Source organism: Poeciliopsis prolifica, unplaced genomic scaffold (genome assembly GCF_027474105.1).
Source record: "Poeciliopsis prolifica strain line A6 unplaced genomic scaffold, Auburn_PproV2 SCAFFOLD014, whole genome shotgun sequence".
NCBI classification, from domain to species: domain Eukaryota; kingdom Metazoa; phylum Chordata; class Actinopteri; order Cyprinodontiformes; family Poeciliidae; genus Poeciliopsis; species Poeciliopsis prolifica.
In genome coordinates this window covers 9,937,526-9,953,215 of record NW_026562389.1, presented here as the reverse complement: position 1 = coordinate 9,953,215, position 15,690 = coordinate 9,937,526, and the positions used below count along the sequence as shown (strand labels likewise).

At 37.1% G+C, this 15,690-nt stretch overlaps 2 protein-coding genes across 3 annotated transcripts in view; one reads left to right on the top strand and one right to left on the bottom strand.

Moving 5' to 3' along the window:
* The window catches only part of rusc2 (RUN and SH3 domain containing 2), a 30,293-nt gene extending 22,919 nt beyond the window's left edge, over positions 1–7,374 (top strand). For both annotated transcript variants that reach the window (XM_055039390.1, XM_055039389.1), the window contains 7 exons: positions 326–402; positions 1,131–1,305; positions 2,088–2,193; positions 2,829–2,875; positions 2,961–3,780; positions 4,435–4,596; positions 5,558–7,374. In XM_055039390.1, coding sequence (XP_054895365.1) covers positions 326–402; positions 1,131–1,305; positions 2,088–2,193; positions 2,829–2,875; positions 2,961–3,780; positions 4,435–4,596; positions 5,558–5,765 — 1,595 coding nt within the window. In that variant the 3' untranslated portion in view covers positions 5,766–7,374. The remainder of the gene's footprint in view (positions 1–325; positions 403–1,130; positions 1,306–2,087; positions 2,194–2,828; positions 2,876–2,960; positions 3,781–4,434; positions 4,597–5,557) is intronic.
* A 3,041-nt stretch (positions 7,375–10,415) lies between these two features.
* On the bottom strand, positions 10,416–14,269 carry LOC129366043 (C-C motif chemokine 3-like). Its single transcript, XM_055039633.1, has 4 exons — positions 14,109–14,269; positions 12,206–12,323; positions 12,013–12,130; positions 10,416–10,779 (listed from the first exon to the last, which is right to left on the bottom strand). Exons 1-4 carry the CDS (start codon positions 14,170–14,172, stop codon positions 10,747–10,749), a joined length of 333 nt encoding a protein of 110 aa, XP_054895608.1. The 5' UTR covers positions 14,173–14,269; the 3' UTR covers positions 10,416–10,746.
* Positions 14,270–15,690: the final 1,421 nt, after the last annotated feature.

Below are 15,690 nucleotides of genomic sequence, written 5' to 3'. Positions count from 1 at the left end.
AAGTAGTTACATTTATTCACATTTAATGAGTAACGTGTTTGAAAGAAATTAACTTTTAGGAGTATTTCTCCTACAATGTACTTTTTGTTTTTACTTGCGTCATTTTATTATGAAGGTTTTTTACTTTCCTGGAGTAAAATTTCTGGTGTAAAATTTCTGGATTTTTTACCCACTTTCTTTATTAAGAAATTACCAAACGTAAAACAAGTTTTTTTTTTCCAGTTTCATAAGTGAAATAATCTGCCAGTGGAACTAGAAAGTAGAGTTGGTGAGATTTTGTGTTTTACCAACCTGTTTATTTCTGCGTTTCCTGTCGTCCAATCAGGTTTGGTGAAAGCAGTGAACACTGCCGTGGATTTGATTGTGGCGCACTTTGGTACCAGCAGAGACCCGGACGTGAAGGTTGGTCACTTTGCTGATTCTGATGAACAAACATGAGCAATGACAAAAATATTTAAACTTACCAAGTATTTTTGATTTAGTTTCTTGTGCGAATATCTCGGTACACTTCAGATAAGACAAAACTAATTTATAAATAACTTTTCAGAAAGATATGGGATCTTGTTTTGAGTCAGTAATTCCATAATTCTAGTTCTACTGGCAGATCATTTAACTGATGTCATAGGAAAAAGTGAAATAATCTGCCAATGGAATAAGCACTTTTTTTCATCTTTATGAAGAAATTACTTATTCAAAACAAACTCTTCTGTCCAGCAGAAAAGTTACTTGGAATTTAGTTTTGTTTTATTTCGTGTGTACTGTGATATTTGCAGTAGAAACTAGTCAAAAATTATTGTTAGGTTTTTGTTTTTTCCAGTGTGAGCAGCTAATGCGTTTCCTCTGCCTACATCTCCCAGAATGCTGTGCTGTTCTGGATTGATTTATTGAACTTTCTATCAGTTACATTGTCTAATGATCTTGATCATGTGTTTACTGTGATATATATTGTTATTGATTCATTATCCAGCACAAATGTCAAGGTATATTTGGTATTTTTAAAATAGTTTTAAACGTTTTTATAGAGGGAATCTTAAGTGTGTTTGGATTAAAAGCAGCGGTCAGGTAATTCTTATTATGATTTGTTAATTTTAGTTTGAAATCTAAATTTGCTTCTCTGTATTTACCACCAGGCCAAACTGGGGAACAGCTGTGTCAGTCCCAACGTGGGGCACCTGATCCTGAAGTATCTGTGTCCGGCCCTGCGCGACCTGCTGCAGGACGGCCTGAAGGCCTACGTGTTGGACCTGATCATCGGACAGCGCCGCTGTCAGCCCTGGAGCGTGGTGGAGGCCTCCACCCAGCTGGGTGAGTCTGAATACCGACTATAAGGTGTTTTAAAGCTTTAGATCATTTCAAATAGATGCTTTGAAGGTTTGGAAAGGGTTTGTTATGATTACTTTTGCTGGATGATAAATTGTCCCAGGACTTATCGTGATAAATTATAAAATTATTGGTTTGTAACAAGTAATAGCATGACAATCCACTTTCAAAGATCAATAAACTTTAGATTCTAATGAACATTTAAAGCCTAACTGTGAAAAATTGTATTTATGGTTGTTTCTGAAGTTAAATGGGATTAAGCTTTTCTTGTTTTAGGTTAGTTATAATATGCAAAATTATTTATATTTACTAAAAGCCAAAAAATAAAAGAACATTTCTTCAGAGATTTCTTTTACTTTCTTTACATATTATGTTTAAACTTTTAATTTAGTTGGGAAGGAATTCATCTACACTTTATTTGGATTGTTTTAATGTAATGAATATTTAATTTTCCTAATGGATTAGTAACTTATTCATCTGCGTAATTGAAATAAAGGTTGACTCATTATTTATTTGTTAAAGTTACTGAAATTATGGACTGTTTTTATTAAATTAGTGTTTTGTTCTCAGATCAGATTTATTTACATAAATAATTGTGACATATAACAGTGAATTTATACTATCTTCTTTAGTTTATTTGTGTTTTTATCTCTAAAGCGATGGTGGAAAAATTTAAGAAGTGCTTGAATTTTGCTGTTAGAAAAATGTATAAATCCTGTATGTAATGCTGATAGCAGCAGTTGATTTACAGATGATTTTTCCTGCAGGGCCGTCCACTCGAGTTCTCCACAGCCTGTTCTCGAAGGTGAGCCAGTTCTCAGAGCTGACGAGCCACAGCATGAGACTGAACGCCTTCGTCTTCGGCCTGCTCAAGTGAGTTCCTTCAGTTCACCTGGTTTCCGTTGGCAGATTTTTACTCTCGCTAACCTGGTAGCTTCCAGCTTGAGGCTGGAGTTAAATTAAATGATTTCAGTGCATGAGACGAATTCAATTTGGTTAGTGGAGAAGACATGCTGAGAAGGCGGAGTTTCAGAAAGAGCAGGTGCTTCTTAAAGAGACAGAGACCCAATTTCAAGACATTAAATTATGATGTCAAATTTCTTTAAAAATTACACACACACACACACACATATATATATCACAACTGAAGTTGACATATTGAACATATTTATTCGATTATGCTATAAAATGGCAATATATGCCTGAAAAACACATTATAATGCCCTTTGATGTTCCCAAAATCTGCTTAAAACTAAATAAACAAAAATAAATTAAACTAAAACACCTGATAAATAAACTAAATTAAACTAATTTCATTCAGTTCATTTAGTTTTGAGAAACTAAAACTGAATCACGTGATTAACTGCGGATATCCTGAAGAAATACCAGCCTTTAGTGCGGTGACGCTGCTTGTGCCCTCTAGTGGCAGCCACTTGCAAATGTAAATAGAAGTTAATAAAAGTTGCTTTTCTTGCATTTGTAATAAATGTATTATCTTTCTGTTTCAGCATGAAATCTCTGGAGTTCTGGTTTAATCACCTCTACACACATGAAGGTAACACCTCACTGGATTTTCAATAATTCAGTTATTTTTTTTCCCCTTCTGCTTCTTGTTCTGATGTTTGACTTTTGTCTTCCAGACATCATAGAGGCTCACTACAGCCCGTGGGGTTTCCTCCCCCTGTCGCAGGGGCCGTGCAAGTCCCTCTTCGAGGAGCTGCTGCTCCTGCTGCAGCCGCTGTCGCTGCTCCCGTTCGACCTGGACCTCCTGTTCGAGCCACATCTCCTCCAGAAGGGCCAGGAGCAGCTGCGGCGTAAGGAACAGCTGCGCTCGGCGGGGCCGTCCAGCCGCTCCACCTTCCAGCTCATGAGGGGCTGGAGTACCACCGTCGGTGACGTGGCGAGAAGCGAGAGGCCAGGGCTGAGGCGCGAGGGAACATGGCCGGGGATGGAGCGGGACGGAGCAGCGGCGGCGGCTAATCTCTGGAAGGAGAGGGCGAAAGACGTGAAGGAGCGAGACCGGAGGAAGGAGAGGGATCCGGGGGACAAGCAGGCCGGCTGGTGGTACCAGCTCATGCAGTCCTCCCAGGTCTACATTGACCAGTCCGCCGAGGGATCCAAGTTTGTCAAGGCTGAGAAGAGGAAGAAATCCTCTGAGAGGCGGCAGAACCATCCGCCACCCGCAAGAGAGGGAGTGGTGGAGGGCGCAGAGTCTGAGGGCGAGCGAGGGGCGAGCGGAGGGGAGTCCGTAGGAAGGCTGTCATGGATGGGCAGCCCGCCAGAGTCCGTCCTCAACCGGGAAAAAGACCCGAACACGGCGGAGAACACAGGGGCAGAAATCCGGGAGGAGAGTCCCTCACAAGGGCAAAGTCTGCGCTGGGGGCGACTCTTTGGCTCCACCGTTGGTTCTCCTCAGAGAGCGGAGTCAGCCGAGCTGAGAGCCAGGACCCAAAAGACGAGGTGAGAAAAGTAAAAAAATGTTTTAAAAGTCTAAAAGTAATCCCTTAAAGGGATCCTGTCCCCCATACCAACACATCAGCACCAGATGCTTCATGGACAACCCTGTCCATCCTCTTTGTGAGTTTATCTGGCAGCCACAGATTCGCTGATCATAACTTTACATTTTGTTATAATGTTATTGCCTTGATTCTTTCATGCATGTTTGAGAAATCCTTTAAGCTGTGGAAACGCCTGCTGGACCTCGGCCCACCTTCGAGGTGCAGCTCATCCTCTCTTTTAAATCATACCACATATATTTAATATTTTTATAACTGAAGGTAACAATTACTTTATTGTGCTATAACATGGCACCATGCGCCTGGAAACCACTCACTGCATTCTTGTTGGTAGTGCAGAAGGTTCCACTTCTGCTTTTCAGAGATGTTCGGTTGCATAATTACCCATCAGTTTGCAGACATTTTCACTTGTGAGTTTAAATGTTGCAGTATGGGTGAGACGTCCACATTGCGTTCTGTGGAGCCTCACTGTGGCTGAAGCCAAACATGATATGCTGCTAATATAGCCTTGCTAGTTTTTTTCGGTTATGTTTTTTTTTTCTCTTTTGACAAACTTTATTTCCCATAATTTAGTTTCATATTTATATTCCTACTTCAGGGCTCCATCAGGTTGGCTCTCCTTGGACCGATCTATTCTGGACCTCGTTGCTGTGACCATTGGAGGGGGCGGTGGGAAGAAGGCGGAGCCTCCAACTACACCGACTCACGGCCAAACAACGGCGCCGCCTCCACCAACTGAAACTAAACAATCGTCTTCGTGGTAAATACATTTCACATTTGCCAGAAAATGTTGCAGCTGTTTTCGCTGGAGACTCTTTTTTTAATTTTTTTTGTATTTTGTCTGAATTGCTCATGTTTTCACAGAGCTTAAAATAAGCAGAGCTGAATATGTTGTGACCCTCACAGATGTATCCTAACCTGTTCAAGAAAGCATCTGAGGTCACCATAAAATTTCATTCAAGGTCTTAAAAAGCCTCGGGGTGTTTTCACACCTGATTGTCTCTGAGAGTTGGTTCAAACTTTGTTGCATTTTCAGCTGCTGCCGTTCTCTTACACACTGCACCGTGTCAAACAAGTTGAAAAACCTGTTCCCCTCCTCACCTGTGGTGGCGCTGCACCAAAAACCTCTGAAGGACACCAGATAAAAGCCACTGAAAAAGACACTGAGCTTAATTTACGACTTCACAAAATGTAAAAGCAGTGGAGTAGCGTGAGATTTTAGCAGATGTAGAATTTTTCTCTTTGTCTTTGGTAAATGACAACAGACCATTTCTCTTCTAAGCCTAGACTTCTATTTACCCAGAATGCTTTGCATTGTATTATGCTTCTTGCTTTTGTAGTAGTCTCCGGTCCGCTAGCATTCACACACGCATTCGAACCGAGCCAGAGTTCACTTCAACCAAACTGAGACCTTGGTTTGTAGGGACAGAGTTAAGTTTTTTGGGCCGCATCAGAGCTTGATTAGCATTCACACGTCCCCAAATGAGTCAGACTTTCTAGACAAACAAACGAGAGTTTGATTAAAGTGGACTAAACTGGCCTGGGTGAATGCAGCCTTCCTTAAATTAGTCTTGCTGTACAAAGTCTGTATTGATGCCTCTCACCCAGTGACCAATGGAGATATCCTGCAAGGATAAGCATGTATAGACGGTGGATGGATGGATTTAGTTCTTTAAAACTGCCAGAAATCTTAATTTAGGTTCTTGTTTTGTTTTTTTCAGTGAAGTCCGAGCGCTGTGCCATCACCTCGCCACCGACCCTGGCCAGCTGAGCTTCAATAAGGGCGATGTCTTGCGGGTTCTGAGGAAGGCCGACCCGGACTGGCTTCTCTGCTCGCTGGGCTCCACCCGGGGTTTGGTCCCCATCATTTATGTGACGCTCAGCAGCATGGAGGACAGCCACAGAGAAACCGGACTCAGCCAGCTCTGATCAGACTTTGTTAGCAAACGGACACTAAAACACGAAGAAGACGCACCGACGTGTGCGAGGTCCAACCACAAACTCACAATCAACGTAACATCCAGAAAAAGACAGCATGCTCACATCCAAACGAAAACCAAAAGAAACGACGACAAACGAACCCAAAGACTCTTCGATGCTCTTCTTCTCGACACCTAAACGCTTAGCTGTGCTAGCATTAGCATTCAGCCTGAATATCACTCATCTGGACACAATGTGAAGGAAAACTCACCTCACCTGGCTGCTCTGTCGCTGTGCTGTGTAAATGTTGAGCCACAAATCATCAAAAAGAGACTTTCTTTGAGATTCTGTTTGTTAAGCTTGTTAAGTGCTGATTGTTATTTTTATTTCCACAAAAGACAATAATCAAGAGAGAAAAGCAGGAATTTACTCTTTAAATTTTTCATTTTACTGCAGAAGTTGGTTGAAATCCAGATAAAAAATAATAATTAGCAGTATTTAAATTGAATTGAGCTTGAAGGCGCCTTCCTCTGTGCTGTGCTGCAGGCTAAGCGGCCGCTCCCGGCAGATTTGCACATATTAATGTTTGTTTTACAGCAAAGTTGTAGATCAAACAAACAAAATGAGAAATAAAGTCACAGAAGCTTCCGGTTTCTACTTTAAAAGCACGAAATCTTGCTTCCTTCTGCAGTGATTGTGCTTCACTTTTACAACCTGACAGTTCTGAGGATGACTGTAGTGAGTTTCATCTCTGTATTTATTCTCCTGGTACTTGCTGTAAATGCATTTATGGCTCATTTACACAACTTGTATTTATTTATTCAGCTATTTAAGTAACTAAAACTACAATTTAAGGTTCATCAGTTTGGATATTCTTCAGATTTTGTGTCATATTTTGTATTTAAAGGGGTAAATATTTCTGCCTTAAAGCACTCAAAAGGGGGGAGAAAAAGATGATGAACCACCTTATATCTGTCCTGATATCAGAATATATTTTCTATATTCTTTCACTTCTTCCCAACATTTCTGTAAAGATAACTAGACGGGGAGATTTTTGGATGTTTAAAGGGAAACGTGTGAACTGTAGCCTTAGATAAAGTCCTCCAATACAAGCCGATTATTAAAAGTGGCAACATTAATGTAAATTTATTAGATAAATGAATGCTGGCATGTTTTGTTTTCCCTTTTGTTTCATTATTGTACAGTTTTTATTTCTAACATTCAATTGTGTTTGAATTGTAAATATATTTAAACTCTTGGGGTTTGTTTTGGCCATAGAGCTCTACAGTATGTAGGTATGAATGTCATTAATGATTTATCAGTGCGTTTCATATTTGATACGGAAAGTATAAGCTTTAGATTTAACGCTAACACGCTGCTGACTGTAATCTGTGTCGTCCTGGAGGTCAGAGTTCACATGTGACCCATAAACATGGTGGTGATTCAGCCAGAGGAAGCAGGAAGGAAGGATTGCTGCTCTTCGTCTCGCTGGCTGCCTGTAAATACCTTCAGCATCAGTGACACCGCTCCTCTGCCCGCGTCCAGCCTATATGATGTACGGCATTATCAAATTACTATGGATGTTAAATAACAAAGTGCTCATGTGATCACAAACTCATCCGGCTCCCGAGTCTTTATTTATGGGCAGTTTCCCACCTGCACGCTGCAAAAACACTGATTTCTGTTTTTTTCTTTCTTTTTTTAATGTTCTGTGTTGCATCAATAACCCAACATGCACTGATGCAACATGATGAAACACACCTTCATGTTTTAGCTAGTGCAAAAATGCAATTTTACCACTAGATGGGGCCATTATTTTGCTCTCTATCTCTTAAGACTTGACGTAAAACAGAATACACACAACTCTTCTACTCTTTACACGCAACAACTTTTTTAACCTGATCTGATTTACACCTGATTTTGATCTGATGCTCATTACTCGGAATATTTTCCTTGAATTAATTTAAAATTTGAGGCACAGTTTGCAAAAATTACAATCATGTCAGAGTACTTCAACATATTTGTACTCAGCTAAAGAAATATTTTTACACAGCTGTAAATAAATAGATCCCTCTTCCAGTTTCTAATATCTACATTGGTGGCAAAAATATGGACTATAACATGTAAAAGATTTTATCTACCTAAGGAAAGCTTTAATTACACTTTAGATAAGTGAAACATCTAAAGTTACCTTCAGTTTGTATGCTCATTATGAATTTTAATGTGCAACAGGCATAAAACTGTCACAACACATGAAGGCCACAAGATGGCGCTAGAGACAAGAACAGTTTGCAACGTTAATCCAAAGCATCGTTGGAAATTAAATTTGGCACAGAAGAAGGAAAGAGCTACAGCAACAGCAGCCCTTTTGTCTTTTTTAATCAACCTTATTAATATATAAGGTTGATTCTCTGCTATTTAAGGAGATTTTTTTTAGGTTTATTAGAGTTTAAATTCACAATCAATCAAGTTTAATTTGTACAGCACATTTCAGCCACCATAATCAAAGTGCACATCAAATATGCTGGCCAGTTCTTCATTGATAATGTTTCAAAAGCAACTGTCAACAGGTTTTAGTCTAGATTTATGGGGACTCTGTGTTTCGGCTGTTTTGCAGTTTTTTGGAAGTTTGTTCCAGAAGCTGGATGCTGCTTCTCCATATCTTCAAATTTGCCCATAATTTCACTTGCATCAAAATGAAGGAATTATTTACTTTAAACAAGCACTTATATCTTGCTAAAAATTTCTAATCAGTTAGTTTTGTCTTATTTAAAGTGTACTTAGATATTTGGACTAGAAACTAGACCAAAAATACATTATAAGATTTTGTTACTGCAGTGCACAAAAAGTGAGCCATTATTTCTCCATCAGAACATCAACCAAACAAACAAAACAAGTAAAAGAAAAAAAAGAAGCTAAAACTGTGTTTTTATAACTAACTTTGAGGCATTTTTTATTCAGTAATTCACACATCCAGCTGCAGTTACATTTTCCGCCTGCAGGAAGACCTGCAGGTGTCTCCAATATAAAGTTACACTTTCTTCTGTGGAAAAATCAAACTTTGCTCAGTTGGAAAACCATGGCTGTGGCTCTGTGTCTTTTTTGGTGTTTTGGGCTGAATTTGCTCCGAGCCATTTCCCACAACCACATTCTGCAACAACCGAGGTCGAACATTAACAGGGCGCTGAAATAAATCTATCGGGACACAGAGGGGGTTTTGTTCAGGGAAATTCACAGGAATCATTTTTTACTCTGACAGTCTCTTCCGAGGAATTCCTTCTGCCTGTGAGGCACTAATATGTGGGATGAAATTCGAATAAACCTGGAGGTCTGCCAGGTTGCTCTGCTAATATAAAAGTGGAAGCTTTTACTCAAATTCATGCCACCTTGTTTCTGTTTGATCCAGTAACTAAAGCAGAAAGGTTTCTGATGTTTCAGTTAGCAAAGATCTCTAATTTCTGTCAAGTTTTGCAGTGGTATAAAACATGAAACTTTTACAGAATGACCCACACAGTGGAAGAAAGGCATTCGAATCATACATAAAAACATTTGACTCATCTAAACCGTTTTCCTGGACTTGACCATCAGGACTTGCAGGTTCTAATCTGACGTAACGCAAGGTTGAGTTCTGAGCCCACTCTTGTTTTGTTTTTACATCCTACTATTATCTGCTGCCTGTCAGGGTTTTTCCAACATTCATCAAATCTATGCTAATGACTTCCGGTTGTATTGTTTTCTAAGCCTCAAGAGATAAAAAAGATTGCCCAACTTATTTCAATGTTTTTACATGGATCAGTTACTGATTCCCCCAATTATCTTGTTTCAAATGTCAACAGACCTTTGAGAAGAAAAACAAATAGGACAAAATATTGAGTTTACATACATATTTGTTCATATTGTGTCACATTTCTTATGTGTGCACAAAGTCCTTCCCAAAAAAGCTGATTCTGATTCTTCATAACAGCAACAATGAGATCTTGGCTATATTTGATTCCTTTTGTTTTCTTGTTAAATATCTTGTCCCAGTTTTTTTCTTTTAAGAAATATTTCTGCACCATGACTCATGGTTTCTCCTTTAATTTCTAGAGAAAATAATCATTGCACCAACAATGGCACTGACTGGAAAATGGCCAATTTATTAACTCTAATTCATTAAACAAGTCCCACTTATTTCATTTCACGGTCTCACACTTGGCTTTTTTTTGTTTTATTTATTTTAAATACTAATGTTGAGAAACAGTTGGTCTCTGCAACTTTGTTTTTCTGACTCTGCAGACTTTTCAAATGCAATTTACAAAAACTTTGTTTTGTCATGGTTTATGATGTTATTCTTTAATTCAAGCTATTTTATACAACTGTTTTTTTTATTATTTAATTACATTTTATTTGCCTGTTTAAACTACTTTCCCATTTTTTCCACCACAGTAGAAACTTTCTAATGAAAGAAAATGAAAACTCTTCTCTAGTCTGCACTTGTATCATATTTCAAACATTCTCATGTTTTTGGGTGCAACAGAAAAAAATACACAAAAAATACATATTTAACCTTTTCACAGTGTATGTATTGATGCAGTGAGGTTTATTAAGAATTATTAAGAAATTTCAGATCTAATAGATAACAGAGTGTCATCTGCAAATAATCAAACACGAACATCTGGGTGAAATAAAAAGGTTTTAATTAGAGATAAAAATTCACATTAATGTTACAATGAAACTTCCTCTGATAATGAAAATATAGGCTAGCTTATGTGGCTACACATGTGTTAGCTTAATTCAACATGTTATCTCTCTGAAAGACTTTTTACAAACAGGAAAGAAGTAAAAAAATAAAATTCCTTCAGGATGCTGTTTTTCGATTGCAAATCAAATTAACATATATACTTTTATAAAGATAAATGAAAAAAAAACAAGGTTTTATTTTGGTAACAGGAGAAACGTTTAACTGGATTCGTGTCAATCACTTGACGTTCTCAGGGAACCAGAGGCTTTTTTATTCACGCTTCACTCCAAAACAGTGTTTGCCCTGGAAAAACACAAAAACAGGAAAAGAAAAATTCAAGAATTTCTGAAGTAACATGTTTTTACGTTCAACTCTGCAGGAAGTTGTGCAGAAAAGTTTATAAAACAACATTTATAGAAGCAGAAGCCATTAAAATATCTGCAAACCATTAACAAAAGTACAGTGATAATAAAAATGTATTTTCCTGTAATCCCTTCATGCTTTGGCATCTTTACTCCATGAGTCACCGCCAATTGCGGTTTTACACCCAATTGAAGTGAGGTGAGGCTTGTCAAACCTTCAGCTAGAACAAACACTAGAACCAACACTGGGTGTCACTTTTCATCATCAATGTTCAGAAATTTCAGAAATATTTCCTTTCATAAAAACTATAATGGGAAAAAAACAACCAGTTTTGTGCAAAACCCATGAAATGTAAATATTGTTTGTCATGTGATTTAAAATCCAAATGGTAACTTTTACTGATTTGATATTCAAAATCAAAAATGTAAGCATGCAAAAACAAGAGAACGTAAGCATTAATAAATGTGTAATCTGATTTTATTACAAGTAAAAAAATACTTTTAAAATTTTCATTTTACATTAATTGCTGTTTCAAAATAAAAATATATTTTTTTTAGCTAAAATTAAATATGATATGATAAACTGAACCAATAAAAGTGGAAATTACCCAAAATTACCAAATGTTTCTCGACATACAAAATAATAACTTAATAGATAATGTTTTCTTTATCGTAGCGAAACACCTGGAAATTCCTGCTGATTATGTTAAACTTTAACCTGAAGACAAACTGAAGCTAAAACAAATCAAGTCAATAAAGGAATGTTATTGACTTTGAATGGAATGTGCTTATAATAGAAAAGGTGCTTAAGTTCACTTTGATTGAACTAATGGGAGAATAAATAATCAGATACTTCCTGAAACTAGAACAGAGAACAGATCATGGCGAAGATTCAAATGAGTAACTTGTGCTTTATGTTTTTATAGTGTCATAAAATAGAACAACGTGTAGAACATTTGAAAACATTATAGGAGGCTGAGTTGGCAGGTTAAAGCCACCAAAAATAAAATATTTAGCTGTTTGTGACTGAAATCCAGACCAGACTTAATATGTCAGGTTCCTTTCCCATTAGAGGCATTTCCACCTCAAATAGTTGTATAGATAAAAAAATTTAACTTTACAACACAAAACAAAATCCAAGATATTCAATTAAATCAGAACGTAGATGAGTTACCTGGTAGTTCTCCGTTTTGCATCTTTTCTTCAGGTGATCCACGTGCTTCATCACGTCTTCCACCCACTTTTGTTCCTTCGTCGGAGCGCAGAGTTTTCTCCCACGTCTGGTCACCAGACTGCAAGAACAACCAAAGGTTTATCTTCTGGTTTCTGCTCACTGATCAGATGGTCAGGATGAAATAAAAACTCACATGGTGGCATCAATGGCGCAGCCTTTGTCCTGGTCACGGTAATCTGCAATCAGCCTTTTGCTGATTGAGGAGTTTGCTACGGACAAGCAGCAGTCGACGGGAACCTGCGCCTCAGTCACTGAAAGGCAAAAAATGAACAGGTCAAAATTTTATTCTTCACTGGTTTTAAATGAACCAATTACAAATCGAAGATTTTTTACTTTTGAAAGTAAAAAAAATTTAACTTTCAACATTTTTTTCAAATAATTTTCTGAGATTTTTTTCTACCAAATTTTTGTTTTTGTAACTCTGAAATTTTCTCTTTTTTTTTCTAGAAAATTTCTTTGCTTAATCTAAAAATTTCTGAGTTTTTTTCTAGATGTTTGAGTTTCTTCTGGCAGACTTTCGACTTTTGAAGCTCAAACATTTTCTGTTTTCATTTATATTCTGTGATTGATCTTTTCAAACTTGAGTTGAGTTTTTTTCTAGGTGATTTAAAACATTTTTCTAGCAACCGTTAAACTTTTTGAGGTCAGAAATTTGCTAGAAAATTTCTAAGATTAATCTAAAAAGTTTAGTTTTTTCTAGCAAACTTGAGACTTTTCAAGTTAAATTTTTTTCCAGAGAATTTTACATTTTTGCCATAAATAATTGTACTTCTTTTTTTCTATCTACAAAGGCCCTAACACATTGTTGTAATTTCACAAATCTGTAATGAAAACATTTTTTGTGTCACACCAGTCATGTGATCAACATCCAGTTATTACTACATGTGATCAACATCCAGTTATTACTACTTTCAGAAACAACAAAAAGGACGACAAGAAGTGAGCACATTGTGAACAAACTGACCGGACTGAGCAGTTTCTTGGCTTCAAACTGACAACAGCTGAAGGGAATTTAACTTTTACAGCCTCCTTGTGACAGACTGTGTGAACAAACCCATGTGGGCGTGTTTGTGACCATCTACAGTCCAAACTGCCGGTCAGATTTTCCCCCACAGGAGTTTAGTTAATGTAAAACTAACATGGAGATTAAAGCTGTTGCAAAACACACCATGGTCTGCTTCTCTCTTCCTTTGAGATTGCATGCAACAAATGCGTGTGAGGCGTGGAGAAGGGCTGGTACTTTCCAGCCCTTCTCAGGTTTTAGTGGTGATGTTTTATATCTCTGATGTGAGACTGAAATGAATGTGTGAAACGGCGAAGCGAGTGCATCGCAAAGTCATTTTTTATGTTTTTGTTACTAGTCTTTATCCACTGGAGACCATTTGTATTCACATATTTTAGCAATATGAATATTTCTTGATATATTATCTTTTCAGGCTTTTTTAAAAAACTTTTAAATAAAAAGCAAAACATTGCAAGTTGTGAAAGTGACAGGAAATTAAAACTGTGAAAACAACAGGAAATTTCTGCTATGCTCTCCAAATCTAGACGTTTACAGAAGCATGAGTGTCAAAACAATGCCTACACATCAAGTCAAACTTAAAGTTGATATTTATACAGTCAGTGCAAAATGAGATAAGTTTATCTGTTGTTTTTAGCTGAGGGAAATTCCAGCGCCGCACCTTGAAGGATGTAAATCTTTCTCTTTCAATTCACCTTATTGTCCTGCTTTTGCAACAAAAGGACCAAATTTTCCTCAGATTTCACTACGAAAATATTTACTTTTTATGTCTGGGCATTTTCTTCTCCCCTGTTTCCATGTTTACTGTGAATAATAGTGAGATTTTGTGACAAAAGCAGAAATATTTCAAGCAGGAACTTCAAACGCATCAATTCAAGGTGCTTTCTTCAAATGTTTTCTTTTTTGTTAAAAGCTCTGCTTCCTTCCTTCCTTTCTCTCTTTCTTCCTTTCTTTGTGTTTTTTGTCATGCTTTCTGCTTGTCAGGATGACTGAGTAAAATGGTTTGTTGACTCACCTGTGGAGCAGCAGATGATGAAAAAGATGCAGAAGAAGAGCGTGGCGTTGCCCCAGGGAGTCATTTTTGCGGTTTCTCTGGAGGTTGACGAACTTGGTTCCCCTAGTGACACTGCAGGAAATCCGACTAGTGAATGTCTCTGAGCACCGGCTTCTGGTTTTATAGCACTGGACACTTTCAGTTTCCTTTTACAATAACAAGATCCCTGTGGAAAAACCCTACTCAATGTATGATCCCTTACAGAAGTGTAACCAGAGCCGATTCTGTATTTTTATCATGAATTGTTGCAGCAGAATATTTGCACAGCGGCTCTATGGATTTGTTAGGAATCAAAGCCTGGGGAAAATGCAAACTCAAAGGATATTTTCACAATATGTGACTTTTGTTTGTTTTCCAACTTTAGCAGTTTTATCTTCTCATTTGTTCCCAGCAGAAATCAGTTTCTGAATGTGTCAGAGGTTTATTAGGGGGATTCCTACCTGTTGTTGCTTCTGTACACTGCAAAAACAGAACATCGACAAGGAATGTTACATCGAAACATTGAAACAGTGTTTTGTATTCCTTTTTAAAAAAAATTAAACTTCATTTTGAACATGATAGTAGTATAAAATTATGCACAAGAACAAGGAATGCAAAAGACATATTTTGCACCACACTAATCTCGAGGAGTTGGAAGAAGAAGGACATTTTTAGTGCAAATATCTTTGTACTCTTGAACTAAAACAAAACTGACTTAAAAATAACTTTTTAGCAAGAAGTCTGAGCTTTTTTAAATAAATAATTCCTTAATATTGATTTAAAGTTTCTAGTTCCACTGAAGAAATATGTTATTGACTTAAAACAAGTTCTTATAACTCGTGAAAAATATATTTATTAATCAGTTTTGTCTTGTTTGAAGTGAACTAAGACATTAGCACTAGAAACAAGAGAAAAATAACTGGTAAAATTTTGTGTTTTTGCAGAGCATTGGTCTGTAGGCAAAGCAATGCTGTTTTAGTTTGATAAGTATTTCCATTGCCTTAATATTATGAAAATTGGATTACAAAAATAAATTAAATTTATGGAAATGCGCCAATGTAGAAACAAGTCAAGTTTTTAGATAAAACATGTTCCTTTAGTTTCTTTTGCAAAGCTGCAACAGAAACACATTTTTTCCAAATCATGTGATCAACAACTGCATGTTACTACTGGGGGAAACGACAAAGGAGACAACAGGAAGTAGTTGTTGATTTTTAATAACTTTATCACATGAACACAATTATTTACGTGTGATTTTATTTACGTTTCATACTTAAAAGAAATATGTAATGGGAATGTAGCTACTGACTGAATCACTGAGGTATGAAAAACATGTCTCACTGTTTCGATTTCTCTGGCTATAAAAAACAAAAAAGTTGAAGGAAAACAAGGTGATTTCCAAAGAGTTCAGCTAAAAGATGTGCGTCAATTTTCAGCTGAACTCTTTGGAAAACATTTCTTATAACTTTAAGATGTTAATTTCCAAGCGATACGTCCAGTGCTTCTTCTTCTACACTTCTCTACTTCTCAATTCTGCGTCAGATTTTCTTCTTAGCTGCAAACA

Coding starts and splice junctions, on each gene's coding strand:
- LOC129366043 (XM_055039633.1), bottom strand. CDS start 14,172: ATGACTCCCTGGGGCAACGCCACGCTCTTCTTCTGCATCTTTTTCATC. Junction 12,131..12,205: donor TGCGCCATTGATGCCACCAT/GTGAGTTTTTAT, acceptor TTGTTCTTGCAG/TCTGGTGACCAGACGTGGGA. Junction 10,780..12,012: donor GCAAAACGGAGAACTACCAG/GTAACTCATCTA, acceptor GTGTTTTTCCAG/GGCAAACACTGTTTTGGAGT.